The following is a 27742-nucleotide window of genomic DNA, read 5'->3' on the forward strand; positions in this document are numbered from 1 at the left end:
ACACTGGTCTTCCTAAGTCCATGGTTTCTCAGAAACAGTGCGCTTAAAGCATATGGTGTTCTTTACAGCTCTCCTTAAATAATTCAATTAAATATGTTAAGGAGTCCAGGTAATCACGGCACAGCTGGAGAGCGTTCTCATCTGCTGAACGCTGTTCCCAGCAAGACAATAAAATGAAAAAAGGGCAGAGGTGGTCAAATGTTCTGAACATTTGAAGTCAGGTGAACACATACTACTCCAGCCTTCAATTTTCCATTAAAAGTACATGTCCATTTTTCTCCCCATATCATACACACCCAGGCCCTCTGCCAAGGTGTGGATTTCCCCTTCCTTTAGGTTTGCATCCTTTATGAGCTGAATTATATCCCTCAAAATCCATACGATGAAACCCACACTCTCATTACCTCAAGCATGTGACTGTATTTGAAAATAGAGCCTCTAAAAAGGTGAATAAATTGAAATGAGGCCATAAGGATGGGCCTTACTCTGATCTGACTGTTCTCCTTATAAGAAGAAAAAAACAGGGATGCCTAGGTGGCTCAGTCAGTTAAGCATCTGCTCAGGTCATGATCCCAAGGTTGTGGGATCAAGTCCCACATGGGCTCCCTCCTCAGAGGAGAGCCTGCTTCTTCCTCTGTCTGTTGCTCACCCTGCTTTGCACTGTCTCTCTTTCTCTCTCTCTGACAAATAAATAAATAAAATCTTAAAAGAAGAAGAAGAAGAGGAAGAAGAAGAAGAAGAAGAAGAAGAAGAAGAAGAAGAAGAAGAAGAAGAAGAAGAGGAGGAGGAGGAGGAGGAGGAAATGGAGCAGGAATGTGCTCCCACATGAAAAGCCACAGGAAGAAGTTGGCCATCTACCAGCCTCCTAACCTACTGACAACTTGATCTTGGACTACTAGCCTCCAGAACTGATAGAAAATAAATTCTGTTGTTTAAACGGCCCCCAGTCGGTGGTTTTTTGTTATGGCACCCCTATGAAACTAATACATCTTTCTATAAGGAAGACTTTGCTTAATTCATCCTACATACTAAACCTGAGGTGATCTTATCAGAATACAAATCCGATCATATATTCCTTCCATACACTTACACACTCACCGACTTGAAAATCCTCCCAGACTCCCTATTACTGCCTACAGAACAGAGGCCAAACTCCCTGTGTGATGTGTATAACTCTCTGTCATCTGGCCCCTTCAGCCACTCCTCCACTCATACGTTGGGCTCTGAGCTTGCCAACTGCTTGCAGCTCATAGAATGAGAATGTGTCCACAGGGCTCTTTCTCCCACTTGACCATGGACCTCAGGAGGATCAGACTGTAATTTACTCATCTTTGCACGCTCAGTAGATTTCAATAATTACTTATCAAACAAATGAATGAGTGAATGAAGAAATGATTTTATCCTGGCTAAAAATGATGTGGATATGAGTAGTTAGTACCTATTTCTCTTTTACTCTCAGATGGCCCCAATTGTATACATCACGAAGTATACTATTCATTTGCAATTGAGAAACTAAATCTAGTTGTAAAAATCTGTTATAAGGAAACTGTTTTGTTGTCGTTGGGGAAGGGAAAGAGATTGGCCTGCACATAGTAAGGACTCAATTTTGTTGAATGAGCGAACAAATGGCTGAATAAATGAAAGAATGAACTATACAGATCATACAAATAATGTGTTTCAATTCCAGGGAATTACTACTGTTGCATGGTTAACATTACTCATTTAAAGATTTTTCCAACCTTTGTTCCCAGGATTGGGCAGCCCAGAGGAGATAATCAATACTGGAGTTAATGGAATAGCCATTCATTATTTGGGGAAGGTGTCTGTATTTCTTCTTCACTGTATCTGTTCATCTGAAAGTTCTTACCCGTAGGCCTCTCAGGCAAATCGCTGCTGTTTTGACAGCTGGCTTTCCTGAGGCCACGGTTTACAAATAAGCCTACTGCCTGGGCCAAACAGGACATGTGTGCGCATCTTCTCAGGACCCCAAGTCACTGGGTCACATGAAAGAATCCATGCTAACATACTTGCAGGGCTGGCTTTTTCCCTTTGCTTCCTACAGAAAAATCAAGAGGCAGCAGGGTGCTCCTGACCTCTTCTCCTTTTAATTCCAGGCTCACTGAAATTCTGACCTACAAGAGTCCTCAGAGATCAGAACCATTCCTTCTTTGGAATGGGAACCTAAGACCCAGCAAGGCTAACTGACTCCTCCAAGGTCGCCCAATGAGTTAACTGCAAGGTGGACCTCCTTATCTTGCCGATCCCTTTCTACCATATTATACAATTACAAGAGTCAGAGATAGTCTAAATGATTTGCTTTACAGATCAGGAAATTTAGGTTCAGAGAAACTGAAGCATTTCTGAGGACGGTGCCTACCATCATGAATCCGGACTCCTAAAATCAACCCGCCACTACCCACAAGTGCCATCCAGTAACCTCTGGGCATATGGCCACTAATTTCTTCATATCTCAGAGATACACAGGACTGCTCAAAGTTCACTTCAGAATAATCTTTCTTGTTCTTTTTTAAGCCTCTACTATTATAGTTTAAGACCATTTCTTTCATTTCACCCAGGGAAGGAATATGTTTAGCAATCTTAACTGTGAGTTTAAATCAGAGAGCAACTTAAGACAATAAAAATGATTTCTCTGGACCCCGCCAACATCCTTCCGAATTTTTCTTCTGTTTCTGACACTATGACTGAGGCACCTTTGCTGAAACCCAGTGGTAAAGATCTTCCATGAGGCTAGCATCCAATTTTTACTTATTTTTTTTTTTCCATCAGAAGCTAAGGGACTGTATTTGCTTACTCTCAGCCAATATGGTATGCCTTTTTCCTATCAAATACCAAGATGGTTTCTCAAAGTTCCAAGAAAAAGATTTTCTAGACTGCTATCTTCTTATAATACATAGGCTCCTCTCACCCACGGTACTCATTTCTGCATGTCTCTGAAATACTAGCATTTTTCACTAGGATTATTCTCCTCCGAGTGGGAGGTAAAGCCAGTAGCATTGATTCTTATATGCTGAAAGTGGAGGTGAAACTTTTTTTGAAAAAGACTATTTTTATTAATTTTTTTTAAAAAATGAATTCTCTGAAGTATTTTAGCCAGAAACTGGAGATCAGATACAAGAGCAGGAAAAGAAGGTCTTTTTGCAGGTTCTAACATAATTCTCCACAACCGAGAACACCAACCCCTTCTATTCAAACCCCTCCACAGCCTGTAAAGTTGATTCCCTAGTAGGAAGGTCTGGCCAAATTTCAGTTCTTCGGGTTCAATTGTTCTTACTTTTTAATTCTGTCATGTGGCGCTCAACTGCACATTCTCAGATTCACCCACTTTGTAGCTTCCTTTTCCTTTTAGCTCATTTAAAAAGCTGATTTCAAAATTCTTGCAAAGTCAGGTCTCAACCTAATTTCCTAATCCAGCAGCCTTGAGGAAAAGAAATCCTATTAGATCCCATTAAATCTCATTAAATCCCTGACCCTCTCAAAAATCAGGATGAGATTTGAGAATGCCTATGGAATGATCACAGTCTTTCTGCAACAGTCACACTATTCCCCCAGATTGCTGGGTACGACAGCATGCTTGGTATGGGCTAGGGATATAAGGATGCACGAAACAGAAAAGGGTCTCTTATGGAGCCCCTCATGGAGCTGATACTCAGCTGGGAGCAACAGACGATAAAGAGGTAAATACCTACTAATACAACTTAGGTTTTGATAAGTGCTAGGCAAGGAATTAGCAGGTGCTATGAAAGACAGTAACAGAGGACATCTACCGAGATAAAGCAATCAAGGAAGGGGTCTTTGAGGGGGATCAGTCAACATTTTCAGTCTCCCCAGAGCTTTATCAATAATCAGTTAGGAAACAGACTTTCCTAATCATGTGCAACATAACGTAAGGGGGCATGAAGCCCACCTGTGCATGTGTGAGCACGCATGCACACACACACACACACACACACACACACACACACACGAGATGTTTAGAACAGTATATGGAACACACGGTTCCTCTAAAATCTCAGTTTTCATGAGAACACTCAAATGCTGCTGTCCTCTCTTACTGATTAGCTGAAAATTAACTAAAGAATATTTTTTCAAAACCTACTCTTGTGACTGAAAATCTAAAATGTGTTTATTCAACTTCGTGCCTCAGTAAGACAAACATAGTAAGGGTCTCATGTTGAAGCAACTGTGCAGGAAGTAGAAAATGTGCAAGATTGGACCGAATGTGTACATACTCTGTTCATATATTCATCCCCCTCCTCCCCACCCCCACCCCCATCCCCAGGGAAGCCATGTGCTCAAGAAAAGTGGGCCTGTTCTTAGACCCAGGTGAACCGATACTGACTAACTGTAATTTGATTTCCCTTGCCAGTGACTGGTTTAAAGAGGTGCATGCATGTCTCCCAGTCCTAGTCAATGAGACGTGAGGGGCAGGCTACTGAAGGACTTCTGGGACACGGTCACCATCTAGACAAAGAAGGAACAGCCCCTCTTCCCACTGAACCTCATGCTACGCCCTCACGCTCTGCCTGAACTTCAACACTCTCCAACCTCTGTGGCAAGGCTAATAACATATGAGAACAGGAGAAAGGGATGCTGAAAGAACCCGGGCCCCGGAATTACCAGATCCTGAAAATCCTTTACTCCCAGCCTTCTTGTTATATGCGATAATAAGTCCCTTGCCATTTAAGCTATTTTGTTTCTTGCAGCCAAAAGCCTCCTGATTTAACTCACTATGTTTATACTTCCACATGCTTAATTAATAGTGTTTCCCCCAAATGCTGCTATTTGTATACCTTCCTCTCCTCCTTACAATATAGCCTGGTAAGATCCTGATTTGCGATTGGCACAGATATGCAGAGTCCCTGTAAACAAATCAAAAGATGATGATAATTATGAGGCCTAGAACCAACACATACAACACTTACCCTTTGCTGGGCACCATCCTAAAAAACTGTATATATATTAACCTACTTAATCCTTGCATGAAACATATGAAGTAAGAATGATTATCCCCTTTCACAGATGAAGTAACTGAAATACACAGAAGTCATGGTAGAAAAGAATGGCCTATTGTTAAGGGGGATGAGAGCTTGTAGAATAATATCCCTGAACTTGACAACTGATATTGTCATAAGTAAGAACAGTGGTCATGAACTGGAAAAGCCACAGAAGAGCTCATTAAAGTTCCAATTATTTAGATACACCAGTAGAAAATCTGATTCCATAGGTCTAAGCTAGATTTCAAGAATCTCAATTTTTAACTATCCACCTGGGACATTCTGATAAGCAGTCTGTTTGAGAAGACATGAACTTGAATTAGGGAAAACTGAGCGGCTCAAGACTTGGGGGACATACCAGGATAAACTCCTTTTCAAATAAGTAGGCAAAAAGTTTCAAAAGTTAATTCCCCTCGGAAGGGTTAGATAACCTTAATTCTGTATAGGTTAGAATCATAAACCAAAGTTAATTTGTTTCCTAAATCCTATAGGATACAACAGTTGCATGTGTCTTCTTGTCTTCCTGACTGCCTGATTCATATACTGACCCCAACTTGCCCCACAGATATGCCAAGAACCTCCACAAGACATGGAACAGCTTACAATGTGAAGGAAACTTAAAAATCCCACCAAGCCAACGTCACAGTCATTTCAGGAACTTTCCAATAGAGATACTTGAAAGTCTGGATTGGCCTTTAAGAGTTAAAATAAAGCAGGCATACACTTCACCATGACAATTTTCTGTCTACCTTAGTCAAAGAGCATGAATATGACCAAAGATGAATGACACCAAACCAGGAGCCTCGCCATCCTACAACATGGCAGACATTGCTAATCAATCCTAACATCTTTCCCACTGAGTCTGGATGTGGCAGGAAGATCCTTCTTAACAAAGTGCTTCAGCGCTGAAACTCCTTAAAAACATGAATAAAAATTAAGCCCTCTCACTAACAGATAAAAAAAAAGTGAAAATATTTTGCCTTCATTTCCCAGACACTTCTGGTGCATCCAAATCTTGCTATTATTATTTCTACAGCTCATCATCTCTTGTTCATAAAGAACACTTGGATAAATGTTTGCTGAATTTAATTTAGCTTTTTTCTACGACTTTGGTCAAAGGATTTAGCATTTCCCTAACAGGAATATTAAACCCAGCAGAGTCCATGAAACACTGGAACCAAAACAGTTAATTAGCAAGTCACCAAGACTGGAGCAAGAAGCAGGAGGCACAGCTTAGAAAGCTGCCCATTTTTCTTGTAATAAAGAAAATAAAGACAGTAATTCTAAGAACATTTATTAACCCCCCAGTATGGGTAATTGCCATCAGACGTGGGTCTGTCAGTCTTGCATTAACATAAGCTACTGCATCTTGGTTTTCAATGGCACAGTAATGCCCATGATACTGCAGATAAGTGCTAACGCTGGAGTTTTGAGAACCAAGCCCTGTGTCCAGCAAATGCTTTTAAAAGATTTCACTCTCAATGGTTGCTTGCCCAGAGAAATTCATTTTATGTTTAAAAAAAAAAGCAAGAAAGAAAACAAGGAGGCATTCAATTGAGCAAGCATTTTCTTAACTCATTTTAAGATAATCTCTTGCGTTCACCAACAATTTCTCCAATGGGTGGAACCACAGAAAGAGACTTTGTATGGTTTGGCTGTATGCTCCATTCTATATTGGTGTATGACCTAAAATAATGGAATGGTGATAAAACAAAAAAAGAAAGGCTTTATAATAGTCAGGACACGCCGACCAATTTTAAATTGAATTACACAGCCTGCTAATCTTTATGATGGGATAAAATTTCTTTCAACATTATGCATTATACTAAAATTTGCAGCGCTTCCCCCTCCCCACTTCTTGAGCGGAGAGCCCCCCACGCACACCTCCCCAGTGATAAAGCTTCCTTTCAACCCCAAAACCATTGTTCCTGCTGACTGGAAAGGCAGGGCACGGCTTGTGCAAGATTTCATTTTTATAGCTATTGTTAGTTGGCGTGCATCTATATTTCACACCGGGGTATACCCAAACAGTATTATGAACCCTGGACATATTTTCCTAATATCCACAAGCACACATTTTTAAAAAAGTGTAGATTCAAACGTATACAGATACGAAGAAAGAGATTTCTAAAACCAACGATGTTGAGGAGCTTTGTGAAATGTTATAAAAGGATGTAGAGAACATTGTTCACACTGCGTATTTGATGGAGAAGGCAGACAGCAGAAACTCTGAACTATCTAAGTCTGGAAGTGGAAGTAGACCCACTGAAGGATGAGCCTGTCTGGGCTGCGTTCGTGCTCATTTGGTGTGCTTTTCTCTCTCTAGGTGACGGAGCAGGGTACTAATGTGAGGGGAAAGGGCTGGTTCCAAAAGTTCAACCCTTCTAACCCTGATGAAGAGAATTAAGAGAGGCCAGCAAGAACTGCTTGCACAAGTTTCCCGATCCTCTTTCTTCCCGTCCAGGGAAAGGAAGTTTCAAATTTAGCTTACTAAAAACCATGTATAAAATATTCCTAGGAGACACCACCCTTCTTAGAACTTAAGATCCTCCCTTACGTTCCCAGTAACTTAAGACTATGGAATCTTACTCTGTGAAGCATTTTGGCTTACCAAAATAAAAATGAAAGACAACCATAAACACAGACTTGTGAAAATTTCATGTTCCCTATCACTGAGTTCTACCTATGACTTAAAAAAAAAAAAAAATCTTTGCAAGGTGGGCAGAGGCCATAGGTAAGAATAAAAACTTAGATCTAGGAAGTACTAATAGAGTATCTGGAAAATTATGAGCTATAGAACAACTACTAGAAACTACTCATAGTTTCTGTTTTAGATTTTTCTAGAAATCCCAGACATTCTTTTAACGGACACTCACCAGTCCCGCTGAGACACACACTAGCTCCTGCCCACAACGCACTGACTAATGACAGTCAGTTATCCCTGGGGACCCCTATGCCCTTCTTCTCCCTTGTGCAGCATCCCAGAGCCACCTGCATTTTCCTCCAACTCGTTTATGCCAGCTGTACTTTTTACCGTAATTACCTCATGTAATTATATATTACTTAAAATGATGAAATAGGAGCGTTAAAGGACTACACAAATTTGCAGTTGTACAAGGAGTAAAGGACAGTACTTTAAAAAGTGAGGGGAAAAGAATCATAAAAATCTAGAAATATTCTGCACTCAGATTGCTTTGCAAGGATCTTTACATTCTTCCTCGCCAATAAATAAACTAAAATGGAAAACTTGATAAAGACGATAAATGTGAGATGAAGATAAGGAGTTATATGTGAGATCTGCCCAAGAAAGGCAGTGTTGATCTCTAACCACTGAGTTTGTATCCAAAGGAAAGGCTTCAGCGCGACCTCAGAAGACCAGCCCCCACATGTGCATCTGTGTGCTTCAAGTTCAAGTAAAAATATTTGGCTACATGATTATCATCATTACGGTTTCCTGCTTTAGCTGACTTTTTGACTAGCTGTACACGTTCCAGTCCCTGGCACGCTGGGTAGGAGGGCTCTCCCCAGAGTCGGGCTGCACAGGCACACATGCATGAAGGTAGACGTTATGCCTTTCGCCACCCCTAACCCTCGCATGGCCTTCTCAAAGAACAAAACATCCAGGAGCAAAAGCTGTATCGGCCCTGCAAACATGCAGACACACATGTATTTATGGTTTCTACCTATTTTGATAGGAGAATCACAAGTTTCCTCATTTCCATAGTGCTAAACATACAAGTTTAAAGATGCATTTGTCAATTCATACACTAGTCATTTTTTGGCTTTGTGGCTCCATTGCTTTCTGAATCCGGGCTTTCCGTGAAGAAAGGAGTCATAAAGTGAACGATGTGAAACTATGCAATGAAAACAGTGAAAATATCAGTTTGTTTTCCTAAGTCAAGAAACTCATAACTGATGGCTTCCAACATAGGACTAACTACACACAGTTCTCATCCTTCATAAGCACCACCACTGAGACTATGCCATATGCCCTTGCTTAATGAGTCCCCCTCCAAAGTCAGGGGAAAAATACACAGGGCTTTGATACACCACGGGCACTCAATCACAATCAGCTTTGTAATATGAAATTGTTTAGAGTCAGTAAGTTAAGAACTAGACAACCTCATTCTCCACATTTTGCAGAGGAATCAAAGCTCAGAGGTTGTCTAGTTTATAGTCAGATGTCCTCACAGGGCAGTTTAGTCTCCTCAAAAGAGAAAGAAAGCTTATCTCCCAACCTTATTTTCATACAAAGGAGAAGACTTCAATGTAGAGAATAAATGAGATTCATATAAGTGTCAGGGAGAAGGGAGATAATACAGTTTAATTGTACAACTCTACTCTGAAAGAAGAAAAGAAATGTGCTGTTTCCTCCCTGTTCCTGAAATTTCAATAGAATTTAAAAAACGAGTTTGGGGGAAAGTTTGTGTCAGTTTCATAATGCACACAAAACTTGCTGTAATAACATCTAAATCGAGTAGATCAATAATGCATGTTATAGTTAGCTGCTTAATTATTCATTTTGGATATACCGAATAGGGTTTTAAAACAAACTCCAGATGTGAAGAGAGCTAGGAAATACAGACAGTATAATAAAAAATAAAAGTCATTTTTTTCCCCAATGTGATTCTTTCCTGGAACATTGTAAAAATCTCCTCTAATTTTCAAAATTAGAAAGAGACACTTTGATTAAACTTTATATAAATGTTTTGACAATTATGTGTGTTTTACAGACTATCACAAGTACTAAAATCAAATGTCCTATATATCCCATTTCAAAATACGTACGTAAAAATGGCATATATCACAATATCAAAAGATCACAACATGACAAATGCGAGTAAATACTAGCAAAAGAGCATTAATCAAAGATATGTAATAAAAGAAAGCAAACGAAAAGAATTTTCATTTGGGAGACAAAATCAAAATAATAGAAGACTACTTGAAGTTTGCCTTATATGGTTGAAAAAGTTGTTAACTGCACAAGGGCAGTAGCCAAAGAGGTGAGTGAGAGCTGTGTGCCGTTCAACACACATGTATTCATCAGGTCCAGGGGTCACCTCTATACACTTGGTACAAAAGCACCTTATGAACAAACAGCAGCCCTAATCAGGAACAACACTGGAGAAATGGAAAGATTTCTAAGTGAAAGTGAAAAACTCCTTCTATTTCCTTCCCTAAGTAATAAAATAGAAAAATAACAATAAGAATAAACAAGCAAACAACAACAACAACAAAAAACAAGTGCAGAGATCCGTGAGTTTCAAAATGAACCCCCATTTTAGGCTAAAATATGAATGCCTACTAACCAACTGTCTTTGAAGGATTCCTTCAACCCACTGCTCTGGAATGTGCCTTCAAATTTCCACAAGGACTAACTCAGCCAGGCCAGAAACACAGGGAGAATCTGAGTGTGCAAGTTTTTAACACGAGGTTACTAAGACTCTTTTGATCTCATTACTTAGCACGTTCTGCCCAGCCGTCTAGTGGCCTTCAACCAAACAAATCTAGTTTTTTGAGTTCATTGTGCCTCCAACATTTCTGAAACTTGAAATGAGATTCAATATAAGAAGTATAAAAATGTGAATCGACAAATGACTAACGAACTGGTGCTACCTACTGGTGTGAGAAGTGCTGTCTACACATGAATGGTCCTTCTGGTACTTCACCTTGGACTCCACTTCCTGCTCCCTAGGCTAGTGGCCTGCCCCACGTGCAGGAATAGCTGTACTGAATTACATGGGCCATGCTATAATTATGTCCTCTTCTCTTTCATCTTCCTTGCACGACTCCAAGTGAACATGTGTAGGGTGAGCTAATGATTTGCTGCGTATCTCTGATGAGTACTATATTATTTGCATCATAATATTTTCATTTCTTCCCCCTGCACATAATGCCACGTTGACAGCAAGGTCAGTTAAGTTACTATAAGGGATTTTTAATGAAAACAATTATAAATTTAAAATAACTGTGTTTAAAGCACTTAACAGTCACTAGGGTCAAGTGATTACAGCAGTTACAAGACCCATGGGACATGTTCACACCAAAACAAAGTGAATAAATTACCTCAGCTGGCGCATGTAATCACTAAGTGACCACAGGGGTCAGGCAGAGTGGAACCCTGAAGACTTTCACGCAAAACCAATAATGAAAATTTATCAGTCAAAAGGGGGAGAGGAGGTTGGGGAAACGTCAAGAATTAGTGCGTGCAGCGACAGACTAGAAGCACAACTGACTCTCCATGCCCCTTGAAGGGCCAGGAAAATGACATTTGAAAACCCAGGGGACAGCTGGAAAAAAGATTCCAGGAAACAATATGCAGCAGGCTGGGAGGAGGTGGGAGAGCTAGAATGCGAGTGATCTATGAAGTATCAGCAAGTTCAAAACCATACGGAGGGCTACTTTGGTCTCAGAATGACTGTCCTTATCCAGAAACCTGTGCTGGGGTCTGGAAATGTATTCAGAGGCTGCACAGTGAGGGTTGTGATGTTAATGAAACGATCAACTCTAACGTCTACATGGCACTTCATATCTTCTGTGTTGCAGAGAAGAGGTGGCTGAGGCTCAGGGAAGCAACGCATTTTGTTCATGGAAGTGTAACTACGAAGTGAAGAAAATCAAACATTTCTTAAGGACTCCCTATTTGCTGAAGATTCCACTGGAGTGTGCACCCAGGAGGCTCATAATTGAAGGTGGAGACCAGAAGTCCTAAAAGTAATGTGTGCTTATGGTCTGAACACAGTGTGGAAAGGAAGAAGGGATAAACACCACCTGAGAAGGCAGGGCCAGTTTCAGAACAGAAGTAACTTTGAATTGGGCCTTAAAGAATGAACGAGAGCTCACAGAAGAAAGGAACAAGACTGGCAGGATCAACAGGAACAAAGATTCAGTTATTCGGCAAAAGTTTATTGAGTGCTTACTACACATCCAGCACTGTGCTTGCAACCCCATCAATGACAGGGAGCAAGAGAGACATGTCCGCTGCTCTCATGGAGCTTGCTTTCATTCCTCGATCTGTTCACTAATGCACATGTTCTGAGCAGCTCTTATGTGTTAGTAAGTGTTGTAGGTATAGAGAATATAGTGGTAAACAAGACAGTCACAGACCCTCATGGGGCTTGCCCTCATTGGAGGAAGAACAAGAAATAAGACCTACAAATAGGAAAAGTAAGATCTTACCAAGGAGGTGGCATTTGAACAGAGACCCACAGACCAAAGAAACTGTTAAGTACAAAGGTTCAAGATGGAAATACCATGGACCAGAATGCAGCTGTGGTCAGAGGACAGGGAGCAGGAAGAAAATGATAAGACAGAAGCCCAAAGGGCTAAGGAGAGGATGGAGAGAAGTATGATGGAGAGTGAGGCTGGAGAGACAGATTAGACCAGTTCATGAAGAGCCTTGAATGTCACGATGGACTTTATCCCATCAGTTAACGGTTCCTAAAACACATCCTACAAAATATCAGTCTGGTGGGAGACCTCATGGGAAGAGGGCTTGGTGCTTCCATCTCCGCATCTGTAAAAACGGTCATAAGAACATCAACCAGCTTGAGGACTGTGAAGATTAAATGAGTTAATTCTTGTAAAGGGTCTGGCAATGGTGAGCGCTCAGTAAATGTTATTATTCATATATGATTCCAAGAAAGAAGAATGGCAGACTGAGCCTTGGCAGTTTCTTCAGCACAGTAGAGGGCCGGAAGACAGTTCAGGTGCCTGAGTTAACGGTGATGTAAACTGGAAGGGGAATTCAGGAGAATGAGCAGTCTTTGGAGGAGACATTAACTCAGTCTGAGATACACTGGTTTTGAGACACCTTGCGTACCTTCTACAATCAATGGCAAAATACCTAGTCACCGGTTAGATACAAGGATCTGGAGAGAGACAGATTCAGGTAAAATCAGTACTCCATTCCATAAACAAAATCTCAAAGAATAAGAAGAATCTCCCAGATTTTGATACACAGTACTAACATTGGAGGACAAATGGCATCATACCAGACAGAAAACAAGGCCCCTATTCCTGGGCCCTCCACTAACAAGTCTGTGCAAAACCAAGTAAGATAACGGAAACTCTAAGTTCCAGTTGCCTGTAGAAAAGGGGGATATCACACTGACAATCAGAGTCTGGAGCCCAAATGCAATGATCTGCCCTCTCGTTCCCTTCTGCATTCTCAGTGCCTGTCACCAAGCAGGACCTGGCCCTTAAAAGGAAGTTAGAATAGATGCAAATCATCTTTTGAGGATGAAGTCCCTTCATGTTCTGGGAGACAAGGACCCTGCTCCAGGATTTAGCAATACCAGTTGACCCTTGAACAATGCAGAAGTTAGGAGCACCAACCTTCCCACACAGTGGAAAATCTGCATACACATTTAATATGTATTATACATATTACATACTGTATTCTTACAATAAAGAAAGCTAGAGAATACAACGTTATTAGGAAAGTTATAAGGAAGAGAAAATAATCTACAGTACTGTAAAAAATCTACATATAAGTGGCCCCGTGCAGTTCACACCCCTGTTCTTCAAGGGTCAAGTGCACATAATCTGGGGGCTTCAGTTTTCCCTGTTGGATCAGATGGCTTGGAAAAGTTAAAGACTTTTTTGTTTCCAAAAAAAATCCTTTCTAAATTTTATTTATTTAAGTAGTGATACAATTCTCACACAGTAAAATACAAAAAGATTCCCCCTTTTCAGAGAGTGTATACCTGGTCTTTTCTGTTTAGCTGATGAAGTGATGGCTATATGGGTCCTGTCCTTGTCTGTTTCTTTTTAAGAGATGCTGATTATTTCAGAAAAGGAGAAAACAGGAAGCTTTAGAACTGAAAGCTGGAAGAAGCATGGAGTCAATGTCCAGTTCTTACGTTGACTCACAATATGACCCCAGCCTGTCCTTCCACATTTCTGGATCTCCATCCATCCATCAGCAAGACATCAGCAATACCGTCTGCCCATATCAACTTCCCTGAACCATTATAAGCATTAATGATCTAATATACTCAAAGGTACTTTGAGTCCTTTGGAGGAAGGATGTCCTATAAATTAGAAGCATTATAATTAATGTAATTTAAGAAAATGGCTGGCCATAACAAGGAGGATTAGGTTCACACGGATCACAAATGACCTAGTCATCATGTCCTCAGGTCACTAACGATCCTTCCTAATGGAACAAAATCCAATCTTACTTCATTGAGCATATTCACTTGTTCTGTGTTTGGGTTCATTTTCCCCCCCAAGAATGTTACTTAATTCTATATCAAAATTGAACCGTGCTTTAAAATTAATTTTGTCCTTATTGGAAAAATGTTTTATATATAAATTAGACCATGAAGTAATTCATTTTAGGGAAAAGGATTCTTCAATGTAAAAAAAGACAAGTAGATACCAAGCATGAATCAACTATGTGGGTGAAGCAACTACCCTAGTAGAGACAAGAAACAGGATGATTGTACCCACATGCTACAATATACAGGCACATCACAGACATCGTTTGCAACCTGCAATCTCATACTAAGGGGAAAAAAAGCAAAAACCCTAAGTCAATTGCTTAAAATGGAAACAGAAGCTATTAAATAAGTTATAACTTTAGAATGACAACTGGAAAAACCAAATTATGAATCAAAACCTAAAAAGTGCAGCGTGTCACATATTGGGTTTTCTAAGCAAGCTAAAGATGAAGAAACTCCGTTGATCTTAAACTTGAAACAATAAGAATCAGAATTCTAGGCTCTAAGGAACTCTCTGACACATTCTTCCCTGTAAATCATAGGAAAAGTCATACTGTTTGTCCTTCCCAAAGCCTCCTACAAAACCTCTTTATTAGATTTGACTATTAAGTGGTAATAAAGTTATATGTCTATCAATATTCCAATGAGGCTCCCCTACTCAAATCATTTCTGAAACTTTTCATTGGAAACTGCTAGGCACTTCACTAGAGAGCATTGTGTCACACCACTGTTATATTTATTTTTCTTACTGAGGCATAATTTGCCAAAACATTTTGTTAGTTTTAGGCATACCACATAATGATTCGATATTTGTATATTCTGCAAAATGATCACCTTGATAAATCTAGCTAACATCTGTCACCACACATAGTTGCAAAATTTTTTTCTTGCAGTGAGAATTTCTCAGTTCTACTCTCTTAGCATATACAATACTTGTGTAACTATCCTGTAGTACGCAGTATTGCATTATACCGTATTACACTACATTGTAGAACTATGCTAGAGCATATAGTCTTATTAACTATAGCCACCATGCTGCACATTACATCCCGGTGACTTTTGTTGCCATTATATCACATCGTTATTTTTTATTCCAAATGGTATCTCTCAATTTGCCCACTTCATAAGCTCCAGTTCCTAATAGTTTTGTATTGCATATATATATAAAAAAAAAACCTCAGAAGCCTTAAATGTGACAACCATGCCTAGAAATCATTATGTGTAAGAGTTCAGAAACTAAATTGAAATCTGCCACCATATAACCCATATAACCTGGCTAAAGGCTGGTTATGAGTTTGTGAAGCAGGAGCCAGGGCACAGAAATGGTTCCAAGAAGGAGGCACGGTGACACTGGAGAGGAGAGCGAGTGTGCCAGATTCAAGATGGGGACAGGAGGGAGACGACAGGACACTGAAGAGACGGCTAGGAAAAGGGGAGGTCTGGCCCCTCGGGTGTGTAGCTCAGAGGGAATTAGAATCTAGGGAGATGTCGATGTGTGTTGGTGGGGTGTATGTGTGTGAAGGAGACAGAGCCAGGTTTCTGGTGGCCACACAGGCCAGGGTGCTCACCCTTTTCTCTGCTCCACACACAGAATGGGCCTCAGGCCAGCAGGTCACTTTCCCTGAAGTTCTGCTCTCCCAGGGAGTAAGAGACATGCACCCACAGGACAGGAAGACGTCATGGCACACTTAGCGTAAGAGAGCAAGTTACATTTACTGGCCATTCACCGCCTGTACACAGTGGGTATCCATTACATTATTTAACCTCACAACCATCCTTGTAGCTTAGACGCACGAAGCATGAATAATTCTCCTTTGACAGAGGAATAAATTGAAGATCGCAGCATTGACAATAGTGAGAGCAGGATTTAAACACAAGCAGACAAAGTCCAGTGCTCAGGCTCCTAACTTCACACTGTACTGTCTTTCTATACCTCAGTACACACCCATGCACTCCTATACCACAAAACAGGATGCGTACCGCCTGGGAAGAGGAGTTATCTGTGACCTCTACGATATCCTGGCGATCTTATTTTTTTCTGTGTACCATTATTTACATTTTTTTTCACCATGAGTATGTAAGCTTTCACCATTAGAAAAAGAGTTTGCATTCATTTTTAAAAAGCCCTTAGAGGATGAAGATTTTCTGATGTACTGTATGGTGACTAACATACCATAATAAAAAATTAAAAAACAAAAACAAAAACACTGAAGACATTCAAATTTTCAAAGACTACTGAGAGTATGAGGGGGAAATTATAATCTTAATAGAGGGAAATTTGACAATATATAATAAAATCCTTTTTTTAAGGTATGTATCATTTGGACCAACAATTCCACTGCTAGGGAGATATTCTACAAATATAACTTAAGGATGCTTGCAAAGAGAGAGCAGGAAGGATGGTCATCACACCAGTGCAAATAATAAAAGAATGAAGACCTCTTAAGTGTCCAGTAATACAGACCTGGTTAAATAAATCCTAGTGCACCCACACACCAGAATGCTATACTAATGCAGAGCACGAGATGTTAATTTTTTTAAAGTTACAGGATAATATGCACAGCTGTAATAATTTTTAAAAATAGTCATTAAACAAAAAGCCCTTAAAGGGTGAATATTTGCTCCTATTGAGAACATTCAAGACAGAAATAGAAAGTCAAAAAAATCATCTCACATTTCATAATCAGAGAATTACTCTAAAGATAGGATTATAGAGGGATGTGTATTTTCTACTTGGCACACATCAAAACTTGAATTCTTATACTATATGTGTCTCTTATTTATATTAAAATTTCTTTAGGAAAAAGTATTTTAGCCATATTTATTGATGTGGAAAGTTGTTTGCTATATATTAAGATGAAAAACACACAATTAAATCTCTATTTTGGTAAAATATGGGTGTGTGCATGTGTGTATGTGTGTGTGTGTACGTAAGTATCAACAGAAAACATTCCATAAAGATTCACACGAAAATGTTAACCATGGTTATCTCTGACCATGGGTAATTTTGTTTTCTTCTTTCACTTGTCTCTACTTTCTAAGTCATCAGGCATGCACATGTATTACACGTATTGTAAGAATAAAATAAATAGCCCAGATTGTGAAAGCTTTTCCTAAAGCCCAGCTGTAAAACTCTGGGACAACAGCAAAATCGCTGGAAAAGGGACACAGTCACCCAATATGATTATTCTGAAAGAAGCAAAATCAATTTATATGTCTACGATCTGTGATGTTCGCGACAGTCACACTCTGTTAGAACCATGCCTAATACAATGCTCCTACAAATATCAATAACCTTCTTGAGATTTTCCTTGGGAATATTTTCATTCTTCCTTTCAGGCCTGGAGAAACGGAAGCTCAAAGCTATTAGGTAACAACCAAGACCAAGGAAAACTCATCATGGAAAGTTCATGGCATGGGTGCTGTGCTAAAAGGGATTCTGACTGGCCAGATTGTGACATGTAATCTTCAGGCAGAAACAATAGGCCACCAAAGAACTCGGTCTAATTATAATAGGAAACAAAACAACAACAAACCCTTTTTAAATATTTCTGCACCATATGTAGGAATCATTAACAATAGCCAACTGGGTGTTATAAACACTTTGACGAGAAAGGGAAAGAGAAGGAAGGGAAGAGAAAGAGATCTTACATACGGAACTACATAACTTTAAAGTCTGAGCCAGTACAGGCAAAAAAAAGCCTTGTACCTTTCCTTCACTCCATGATTCAACAACCATTTCCGTGCACTATGTTTCAGGCCCTATACTCCGTACTAGATGTACAAAGAGCACTTGTTAGGCACACGCTGTTGTTTAGTAGGGAAGAGACAAGCAAACAATTACAGAACAACCATGAATACTCAATATGCACATGCCATATTCAAGAAGAAGTCTACCAAAAATATTCTGAAGGTGAGAGGACAGCAGCGATGAAATTGACTGGACAGTGAAGAACAGTAAAGAGTATCAAAGAGGCACAGGCTGGAAGAATACAGGGGCAAAGTGAAGGAAGACCACACGTGGCCCAAGGGCTCACAAAACATACCTTCGGGCATATCAGTGGTTCAGAATTTACTACCAATAAAAATAATCACATTGTAATTAGCAAGCATTTTATAGTTGGCAAGTTTATCTGGAAGCCCAGCCTGCGATTAGGATGCATTTGTGCCAAGATAAAAAAGAAAATGCTATAATGGTTGAGCGGCTAGCATCCCAGTTCAGCTCACCAAAGCCTATTCGCCTGTGACAAACCTGTAGCATATCTGACCTAACACATTAATGGGACGATATGATTTAACTATCACTTTAAAAAGAATTTCTCTGGGAAAGATTTATCTGTCCCTCTTTCCCACTACCCTGCAGTCCCTGGCAATAAGAAGCCACATGTCTCCCTGACCCTGGGCTCTTCTCTTCAAGACAGCCCCATAGGTGGCAGCTGGGTGGAGAGAAGGGGAAGTGGTTTGCGAGATGGAGGACGTGGGTGTCTGGTCAACCAGACTCAGGAGAAGTGAGAAACACGATTCTAGTGGCTCCCTCAGGATGGCAGAGAGAGAAACAAAGTTTCACCCTCCAACCCACCGCAGAGATTTCAAAGTAAAGGGGCCAATGGAGCAACAGCAGCAGCTGTCAGAATATGCTGGGTTTTTTGAATTCAAGTGTTTGCAAGTGGGAGAGACTGGCCCACAAAAGAAAAGATTTTCAGGCTCCAGTCAGTGGCTATTCATTTCAAGGACTCAGATGAGTGCAATGAAATGCTAATGTCACAACATGACTTAGACAGCCCTTGGAGCCTGTGTGCCTGGCTGCATCCTCAGTATTCCCTATGGATGTTTACCTCCTTGTAATTCACTGCTTTGGGAACTGTCTACACACCAAATGGTAAGAATGCTTCCCCACCTCACACCACCCTCCCAGCAGCCAACGCCTATACAGAGGCTGTGCCATAAACTGTTTTAACATGACGTAAACCCACCTTGGACCCTCAGCATCCACCTAAAAGCGTGTGTGTGTCAAAGGGGGCAGTTATTCAACGAACCACCATTTTACCCAGGATACAGTCCCTCCAGCAGGGATCCTAAGCACCACACTGAGAATAGACAAAGACAGGAGGAAACACTCGGGAAATGGAGTCTGATGGACCCAAGTTCAAGTCCTGAAGTTACCTCCTAGTTGTTATGAGCATAGATAAGTGAACTTCACCAAGGCTCAGTTTCCTCGTAAGTATGAAAGAAACTAATAATAGCTTACTCATAAGTAACAAGAACTACTTCATCAGTTATTGTGAGGACTGCATGAACGATACATGTAATTGGGGGTGGGGAACAGGTACAGTGTCTAGACCCTATCACCTACAGATAATACATGTTTGTTCAACACCCTTCCCCATTCGAGTTCTAGTCCCCACGTGGTCATCTATTATCTGAGTGACTCTGGGTGATTCATTTAAAGTCCGACCTCAGTTTTCCCTTCTCTCAAATTAGGAGGTGGGACCTCCAAGACCTCTAAAAGTCCGAGCATTCTGTCCAGTAAGGGAGCTTGTTTTGCTTCTACCCTTAATACCTCTGGTGGTTCCTCTTACAGTCCAAATTCCTCTTTAAACCCATGGTACCAGTCCCTTTTAGTTTCTGGTTTTTGAATTTTTTGCCTCTGGCTCTGTTGTCTTCCTCCACACTAGTTGTTGAAAGCTGTCTACAGGCCAGGGCTGTGTTAAGAATGGTCTAAGCTTTATCACAGAGTGCATACGCACAACCACCATGGGGTATATCATTATGATGACGTCTATTTTACAAAAGAGAAAATCAAGGCTCAAGAGTTTAAAGCAACTTACCAAAAGTAGGGAATTCAAAACTGGCTCTTCCCAGCTGCTTATAATTTTTATATGGGATCCTACCTTTCCAAGTTTGACTGTACCTAGTTTGAGCTCTATCTTCTTATGACCTTGTGCTCTGCTAGCTTATCTCATAGATCACTTTGTATTATTAACTTTGTGTGTTACACCTGCCAGGTGGCCTATGCATGAATTAACCAGGACCCATCATCTCTGAACCAACTGGAAAGTCATGATGGGATTCTCAGGCCCTGCAGCTGGTAGGTCAAAATGAGATTCAAGACAGGCAGGACCTAAATACATCTTTCAAATAATAACACATGGTCAAACAGCTACTCAACTTCCATATGAAACTGCTGAAAGCTACTGTGTTTTAATTCAAGCCTAAAGTGCAAGCTTCCCAGCTGCTCTGAGCCCATTCATAATAGCAGAGTAGTAACAGTAAAGGACTCACACTTTGGGATCAGGCAATCCCAGGTTGAGTAGTCAAGTGAATCTGAGTGGATTTCTCTGATAAACTCTCTGAGCCTCTTATCTGTTAAATGACATTGGGTAAGTCACCCCAACTGAGCTTCAGGTTCCCAATGTGGAAAATTGGATAACACTGGCAATCTTAGAGGGATGACATAGGGACAGAAGGAATGCCTGGCCTGTAGTAGAAATACATGAGCCTGTTGGAGAAAAAAGGAGCTGGGGGATGATGAGGTTTTTTCCAATAATGGGGATGGTCTAGAGTAGAAAGATGGAAATCAATGAGAGGGTCTTTGAACTTGAAGTGCCTTCCAAAATTTGTAAGGACCCAGGCCAGTGAGAGTTGGATGCCCTGTTATGACAGAAGCCCCAGACCAATCTGACCTCTGACCACTCTGCTAGGTCATCTGGCAACTGTTGCTGGAAGCACTTTTTTCAGGTGAGAGGCTCCTGTTGAGCCAAGTGGTAAGTGTAATCTCACATCCTGTCTCACTCTCAGAGCACCATAAGGTTGCCAGGGTAACTGAGCTATTCTGGTCCTTCCCTATGGGATCCCAACTTTATCCATATCCCGTGGGCTCCCTTTGGCCTCATGTTCTGCACCCCCTGCTGAGGCCTCTTACTTCTGCCACACAAGATCAGCGGGGAAATGAGAAGAGAAGAAACTGACCGTGCAACTGGACCTTAGCATTTTATTTCCTTAGTTACGGCACATTTCCATTTACAGAGTACTTTCCCTTATAAAATCTCCCAGTGTTTACTTCTAATCTACTAAATAACTCCTCTGACCTCTTCTTGTTTTTACCCTTTAAATATCTGTTGATGGTCCATTCACCACATTCCCCATTCAGTTATTAATGGCCCACAAAAACTTACTAGCAGCAATCATTTACTGATTAATCTGCACAACAATCCAGAAAGACAGGTAGTATTAATCCTTAGTTCTGCAGAGGGAAACCAAGGGGAAAAGAGAGGTTAACTCAGTTGCCCAAGGTCAGTGGCTAAACAAGATTATAACCAGGATCTACCCTGTCTCATACTTCTAGAAACACTTCCCACAGTGCTATTCCCTTTCTTTACAAATCAACATTGTCAACGCAGCTAGATCGTTTCTGCACTGAGATTCAGTCTCACAGAACAGTTTAGAACTGTCCAGATTCAACCTAAAGTAATTCTGCCTGCTAACAGTTCATAAATAAAAGTTGCTAAAATTAAGAGATAATAGTACTTGAAAGCCAATTTTGCAAAGGCGAAAGAGAAGTGATTAGATCTGGATTACGGACCGCTCTGGCACAAGGAGACTCTGAGAGAGTCACTTAACTCCTCTGTATCTCTGAGTTATCTATAAAAATGAGATCAGGCTGAATGTTATTTAAGGTATCCTGCTGTTTAAAACGAGATGACTGAGTAACTATTAAAACAGCACAAAATTCAAAGCTCCACTATCCGATGCTGCCGAGATCAAGCTTACATCGGTATATCCATCCATTATTGAGGAAGTACACAGCTATGATCCCCTTGGAAAGCGAGATGCCAATACACAGCAAAAACCATAAAGCATTTCATATCCTTTTACTTAGTAATGTAACTCATACAATGTTTCATCCCAAGAAATAAGTCAATAGAAGCAAAAAGACATGCACAAATGAAAATGCAAATTTCAGTGCTAGGTATCAGAGGAGAAATTATCAATATCAATATTCATTTTTAGAGGAATCCTTTATTAAATAAAAGCACAGAACAATATTAACATCATGTTGCTGTTTAAAAGGATGAACATGAAAATTATGCAAAGTCGTTGAAAATCATGTCAATACTATTCAATGAAAATAGCCAGAAGTAAAAGACCACATACATACTCTGATGCCAATTTCAGAAAATGTGGATAGATGGGCAAGGTCAAGGGAAAACTCAAAATAGCTATGTTAGTAGTTAGGCTTAGTTTTTAAAAATATTTTAACTGTTGTTAATTAATGAATGGTGTTTTTCCATTCACAGACATTTTATCATTTCATCAATTATTTAAAAATTTCTCAGCCCCTGCTTTAGTTTGATGGAAAATGAATTTTAAACTTTCTGCCTAAATCTCCTGAGTAATTTTTATTGGCTGGCATATTATTCATGACATTATTCTTCTGGAGGGATTTCTGCTCTTTACTATATAATTCTTTAGTGTCTTTAGAGATCCTAAAATCTCAGAACCCTTGCCTTCTTTCCCTCACCTAAGAGGATTCTTTTAAAAGATGTGTCATCTAATCTAGCTATGAATAACCCCAAGATTGCCTTGTAATGCTAATATTTGGCAACTGCCTGACCCAGGAGCCCACATTTTTCCATAACCCTGACCTGCGGGTGCCTCTACAGTAACCACAGAGTTGCCATTATCCTTTTCTTGGTGTATCTAGGGTGGTTTCATATTCCAAGTTTGAGGAGCTTTACAGCAGGACAACTTATCATATCAGGGGTTTTAGGACACCCGTTGGTTCACTTAGGAAAGCTGCCCCCAAGCAGCACTGTGCGAGGCCCCTCCCTTCATAGAAGGACTTTTACAGCCTCCTTCATTTCTTAGAAATGTTCTCTTACTAGTAGGTCATTTGTACATCTTTGCTCATAATATCTGGGAAAGATTGCAGAGCCAATGAATTAAAAATATGATTCCAGGTCTCCTGTGTGCCAATGAATGCCCTCATTAAAGCAGCATGAGTGAGATGAGATGGGTTTCAAAGCTTTCCGTCCCTTTGCCCCAGAGCCGCTGAGGCCAGGCACTGAAAGGATGCACAGTAAAATTAAATATCTAAAAATTCATCTTTAATTAACAGAATTGGATTAAAGCTAGACACCACCGCATATCATACGAGAAATGGCTGAGCTGGCTTCCAAGTGCTCTAATTCAATTAGGACGCAGTGAGTGACACTCGGACGGGAAAGGTTAATTGGGGGCGCCAGAACGCAATCATTCCTTACCTAACCAGTCATTAAACTTCTTAACCTCTGAGGGCAGTCCCAGCTCGGTGAAATCGCCTGTGTGGAGAAGGATGTCCCCATAAGGCATCTGGATACCATCTGTTCTTGAGTGCGTGTCTGAGATGCAGACAAACCGCGTGTGGCCCGCTGGTTTTGGAGTGTCATATGGGATGGGGTCGACCCTAAAGTAGACATAACAGATCCCATAACAGTTAAATATATTAGAACCCTCGTAATTGTCATTGCACATACATATCGACTGTTATCCGTGAACGCACCCAGATAAACTGATGCAAAGGCAGAAGGGGCCGTTGTAACAAGGGAGACTTTGGGGTGCAAAGGAGAAAGCATCACCCATCTACGACCCCACTGAGCAAATTCAAAAAGGCTTACTTACCTGGTAGGAGAACGAAAAGGAAAGAATATCTTACATGTAAAATCAGAAATAACCCAGGAAACTGATAGAGTGATTAATGACGAAGTTTAGGGATATTGAACCCCAACTGGGGAAGCAAAATTATGCTATTTTCTCTCATCATGCTCCAATTGATCCCACTACTCATTAAGAAGTGGATAACTACATTTATTCCTTCTTAAACATGCATAACTTAACCAGTGAACTAATTTACGGAGAACGCTCTGCACATGCTTTGCCAACTGAGATGTGGCAAGATATAGATAGTACTTATATTTGATTTCCTTTCCACAACCATTCAACACCTGCACCTTCTTGTTTTTGTTAAGTGAATCACAAATCAAACAGTGGGGAGAGAAGGTGATGTCAAAATAACAGGACTTAAAAGAAAAACATTGAATGTTAGAAGAACTTGGTCAAGCTCCTTCTTTACCACAGTGAATTATCTGCAGTCCCAGTTACACCTTAGATGACTTGCAACGCTCAAATGCCTTGGGCAAAGATTCTATTCAGTACAAATAGTAAGCCTTTTAATGGGTGTGTATAGACCTGCATATGCATTAATATATGTATAGTTTTAGAGACCTAAACACTGTGAAATTACACTAGGGCATAAGAATCAAAAGGCAAAATATCAACCCGAAGCAAAGAAAATGAAACAGAACAGTCTCATTTAATTGAGTGTAACAAAGTGTGCTAAATAAACTTGGTAAAGAAATGCAAATCTGACTCCTCAAGCATACAGTTTTAATTATTTAAGGGGTTTGCAGCAGAGTTAAGGGTGCTTTAACTACATTAACTCTACACTGACAGCTTCCTTTAATTTCTCTGTAGCAATGTACACTTATTTTGGATTATGGGTGAAAAGAAGCAGTTATAAAGGCAAAGAGAAGGTCACAGGAGAGGCAAATATGCAATGCAGAGATTAGAGTGCGAAACATTAAATAAGGAACAATATTTCATGTCGCAGCCCCGCCCTTCATCGTTAACATGCAGCAGAGAATACACTGAGAGCTCAACACGAGATTCCCAAACGTGTTGCCTCTACAGGCTTTGTTTAATTTTTTTTTTCTTTTTTCCATCTTTCTAAAAGAAACAATCTGTTTAAACAATGGCAATTCTAGTGAGGAGAATAAAGACATCGATATACAACCTGGTGGAAAGTCTGGAATTTCTTTAACGGTTCATCTTTTAATGTAATTTTCTCTTTGTCACAGGAGAAGGAAAGGAAGTAAGAAGAAAGGAGAGCAAGAGGAGAGAAAAGAGGGGGGGGGGACTGTGAACTGGTTAACGCAGTGGGTCTAATTGGAAACCCAAAAAGAAAGTTTAACTTTGGCGAAAAATTAATGAATTTTTCCTGTAAAGGCTAGAAATTAATAATGCTATTACCATGGAGAATATTCACTAATCCACTGAGATCTCATAAGTAACCTGGAAACCCTTCTGATTATATCCGATGTTGACTTTTCTATATGCATAAAAGTGTTTGGTGTCTTCCTTTCCATTATTGAGACTCTATTACACTCAGTCTTAGTGGTTCCAGTCTCATCAATATCTCCTGTCTTCTAAAAGTCTAGAAGTCTCATTTCCTGAGAAAATGAATGACTGTTCTCTGCAGCAGACGGGAAGGGAAAAGTGAAAGTGATAGTAATACTCTACTTCCATGTCAAAAGTTAAGATGCTCACAGGAATGGGGCTGTGTACATTGATATTTAATCCACCAACATTTGAATGAAAATCAAATAAATATCAACCACCGGACTCCTAAATACATGAATAATTCAAATACATATATATGTATATACATACACACATAAGTACATCTTTATTTTCCAGTCCTCAACCTAATGGTAATATACAGACACAGTCCCTATTTCCTCTTTTCCGTAACTCAGTTGAGCTCCAGGCACAACTTCTACATCAAAATCCTTTACAAATCCATTGGAACTTATCAGAGGACATGCATTATAAGTTATCATTTTGAATTTATTAGACAGAAAGTAGCACAGATATAAACCCTTCACTGTGTATAGGCCCCTATTCTGTGACTTCTCCTGGGTTTAGAGAAGCAAATCATCAGATGGTTACATAATCTCTCTGTTTCCCATCGTAGTTCTAGACTGAGCAATAACTTGCGGAGGACACTGATGGGAACACCAGTCAATTTTAAGTGGCTTCCACTTCCCTCCCCACCTTCCCACCTCCTCCAGAGAAACATTTAAATGTCCAACAGAATTAACAGTGAAAGAAAGGCCAGGGAACAGAAAAATAGAGGGGAAAGCGAAAAGGGAGCAAATGCATCTTCTTCGCTTTGAGCTGAAATAAAACAATGAGTCAGAAGTACACAGGAAGATGTCAGAGAAGGCTCACCCATCAATATCAACAACTTGATGTCACCAAAAAGATGAACTAGATAGACGTTTGAGAGATGGAGGACCGATTCAAGGTAGAGGCTGGGGAAGGGGGAGGTGAAGAGGCAAATGCAGAATTTATATACATCCTCTGACCCAGAGACACTGATGTCCTTTGTTACCCACAGGTAACAAGGCAAGAGACGGTTTCAGGAGACAAGACAGCACAGCATGTCAGAGGCACGCTGCAGGATAACATGACAAATATCACCTGGGGGTCACAGGAAGGAAGCCATGTCCACCCAAAGACATTCAGAGTTGAAAATAAGACATCTAGCAGAGTAGGCAAGTTGCAACACATATAATTAAAGCTGAGACAACCCTTGGGAAACTACTATTTCCAAATTGGGCATTTGGTAAATGCTTTGAAAATAAAGGCAGTCACATATTTTCACTGTAACAGCATGTCTAAGGGAGACCCCGACTACCATTACGAGATCTACCTGTTCACATTGTGCGAAGACCCCACAGACTACATTTTCCGTCTTAACTTCACTGCTTACTGTTTATGCTGCTGACTTCTCAATGATCGACCATTTCCCCTAAGGCATCATGTCAAGTATCCTAGCAAGTGAGTATCTTACCAAGACAATCTAAGCCCCAGAGCCAGATTCAAATATCACGGTGAGATTTGCCCGTACATTTGAGTACACCCAGGGGAAAACAAGATGACATGGGAAGATGAGAAGAAAACACAGCATCATAGAATCCCAGAGCCGGACAAAACCTTAGTGGACATTGGGTTCAATGCTTTCTATGAAGCTTGAATCCCTTCTACCCCCATCTCTACCTAACTGACACAAGATTTCTTCGCAAGGGTTCCAGAGAAGGAGAGCTCCTGAGTTCGCTCCTCTTCCCTGGGGCCCCCCATTCTGGTTTTCTCCATACTTCTACTTGCTAAAGAGTTTCTGATTCAGAGTCTACACCTCTGCAAGTGCAGAGAAAGCTGAGGACTGTCCAAAGAGGCTTGGCCCAGAGCCCGGAAACGAACAATGTTGTCTGAAGTATTTGCTTCTGGAAAGTCACTTCATTCTTTGGGGCTTCGTTTTCTTTTTCCTCATCTGTAAAATGGGAACAATAACGCCTAATCTGCTAGGTTGCTACGAGGATATAAATTGTCAAATACTGGGTCTGACACACAGCACATGCTCAGAAAGCAAAGACACAGAATGACCTAAGAGTGAAGCAGGCTTGACTGTCAGGCTTTGACTCTCACTCGAGATTTATTAACAGTGTGACACCAAACAAGGAGCTTAAGTCCTGTGCCTTGGTTTCCTCACCAATAAAATGGGTATAAGAACAGTACTTCTCTAATGAGATTGCTATGAGGATGAAAAGGTATCGTGCTCAAAGCATTTAGAACAGTGTGACACACAGTGGGCACTCAGTAAGTGGTTTTTGTTTTTGTTTT

General features: G+C 40.4%; 1 protein-coding gene across 3 annotated transcripts in view; it reads right to left on the bottom strand.

Annotated features, from left to right (window-relative positions):
- The window catches only part of MPPED2 (metallophosphoesterase domain containing 2), a 182116-nt gene that overhangs the window by 110607 nt on the left and 43767 nt on the right, over positions 1–27742 (bottom strand). For all 3 annotated transcript variants that reach the window (XR_006781622.2, XM_045808578.2, XM_045808579.2), the window contains exon 3: positions 23506–23687. Coding sequence is in view for 2 of the 3 variants with exons in the window: in XM_045808578.2 (XP_045664534.1) it covers positions 23506–23687 (182 nt within the window). In the remaining variant the exon portion in view is untranslated. The remainder of the gene's footprint in view (positions 1–23505; positions 23688–27742) is intronic.

Source organism: Ursus americanus, chromosome 24 (genome assembly GCF_024610735.1).
Source record: "Ursus americanus isolate L20-20 chromosome 24, mUrsAme1.1.p, whole genome shotgun sequence".
Lineage (NCBI taxonomy): Eukaryota > Metazoa > Chordata > Mammalia > Carnivora > Ursidae > Ursus > Ursus americanus.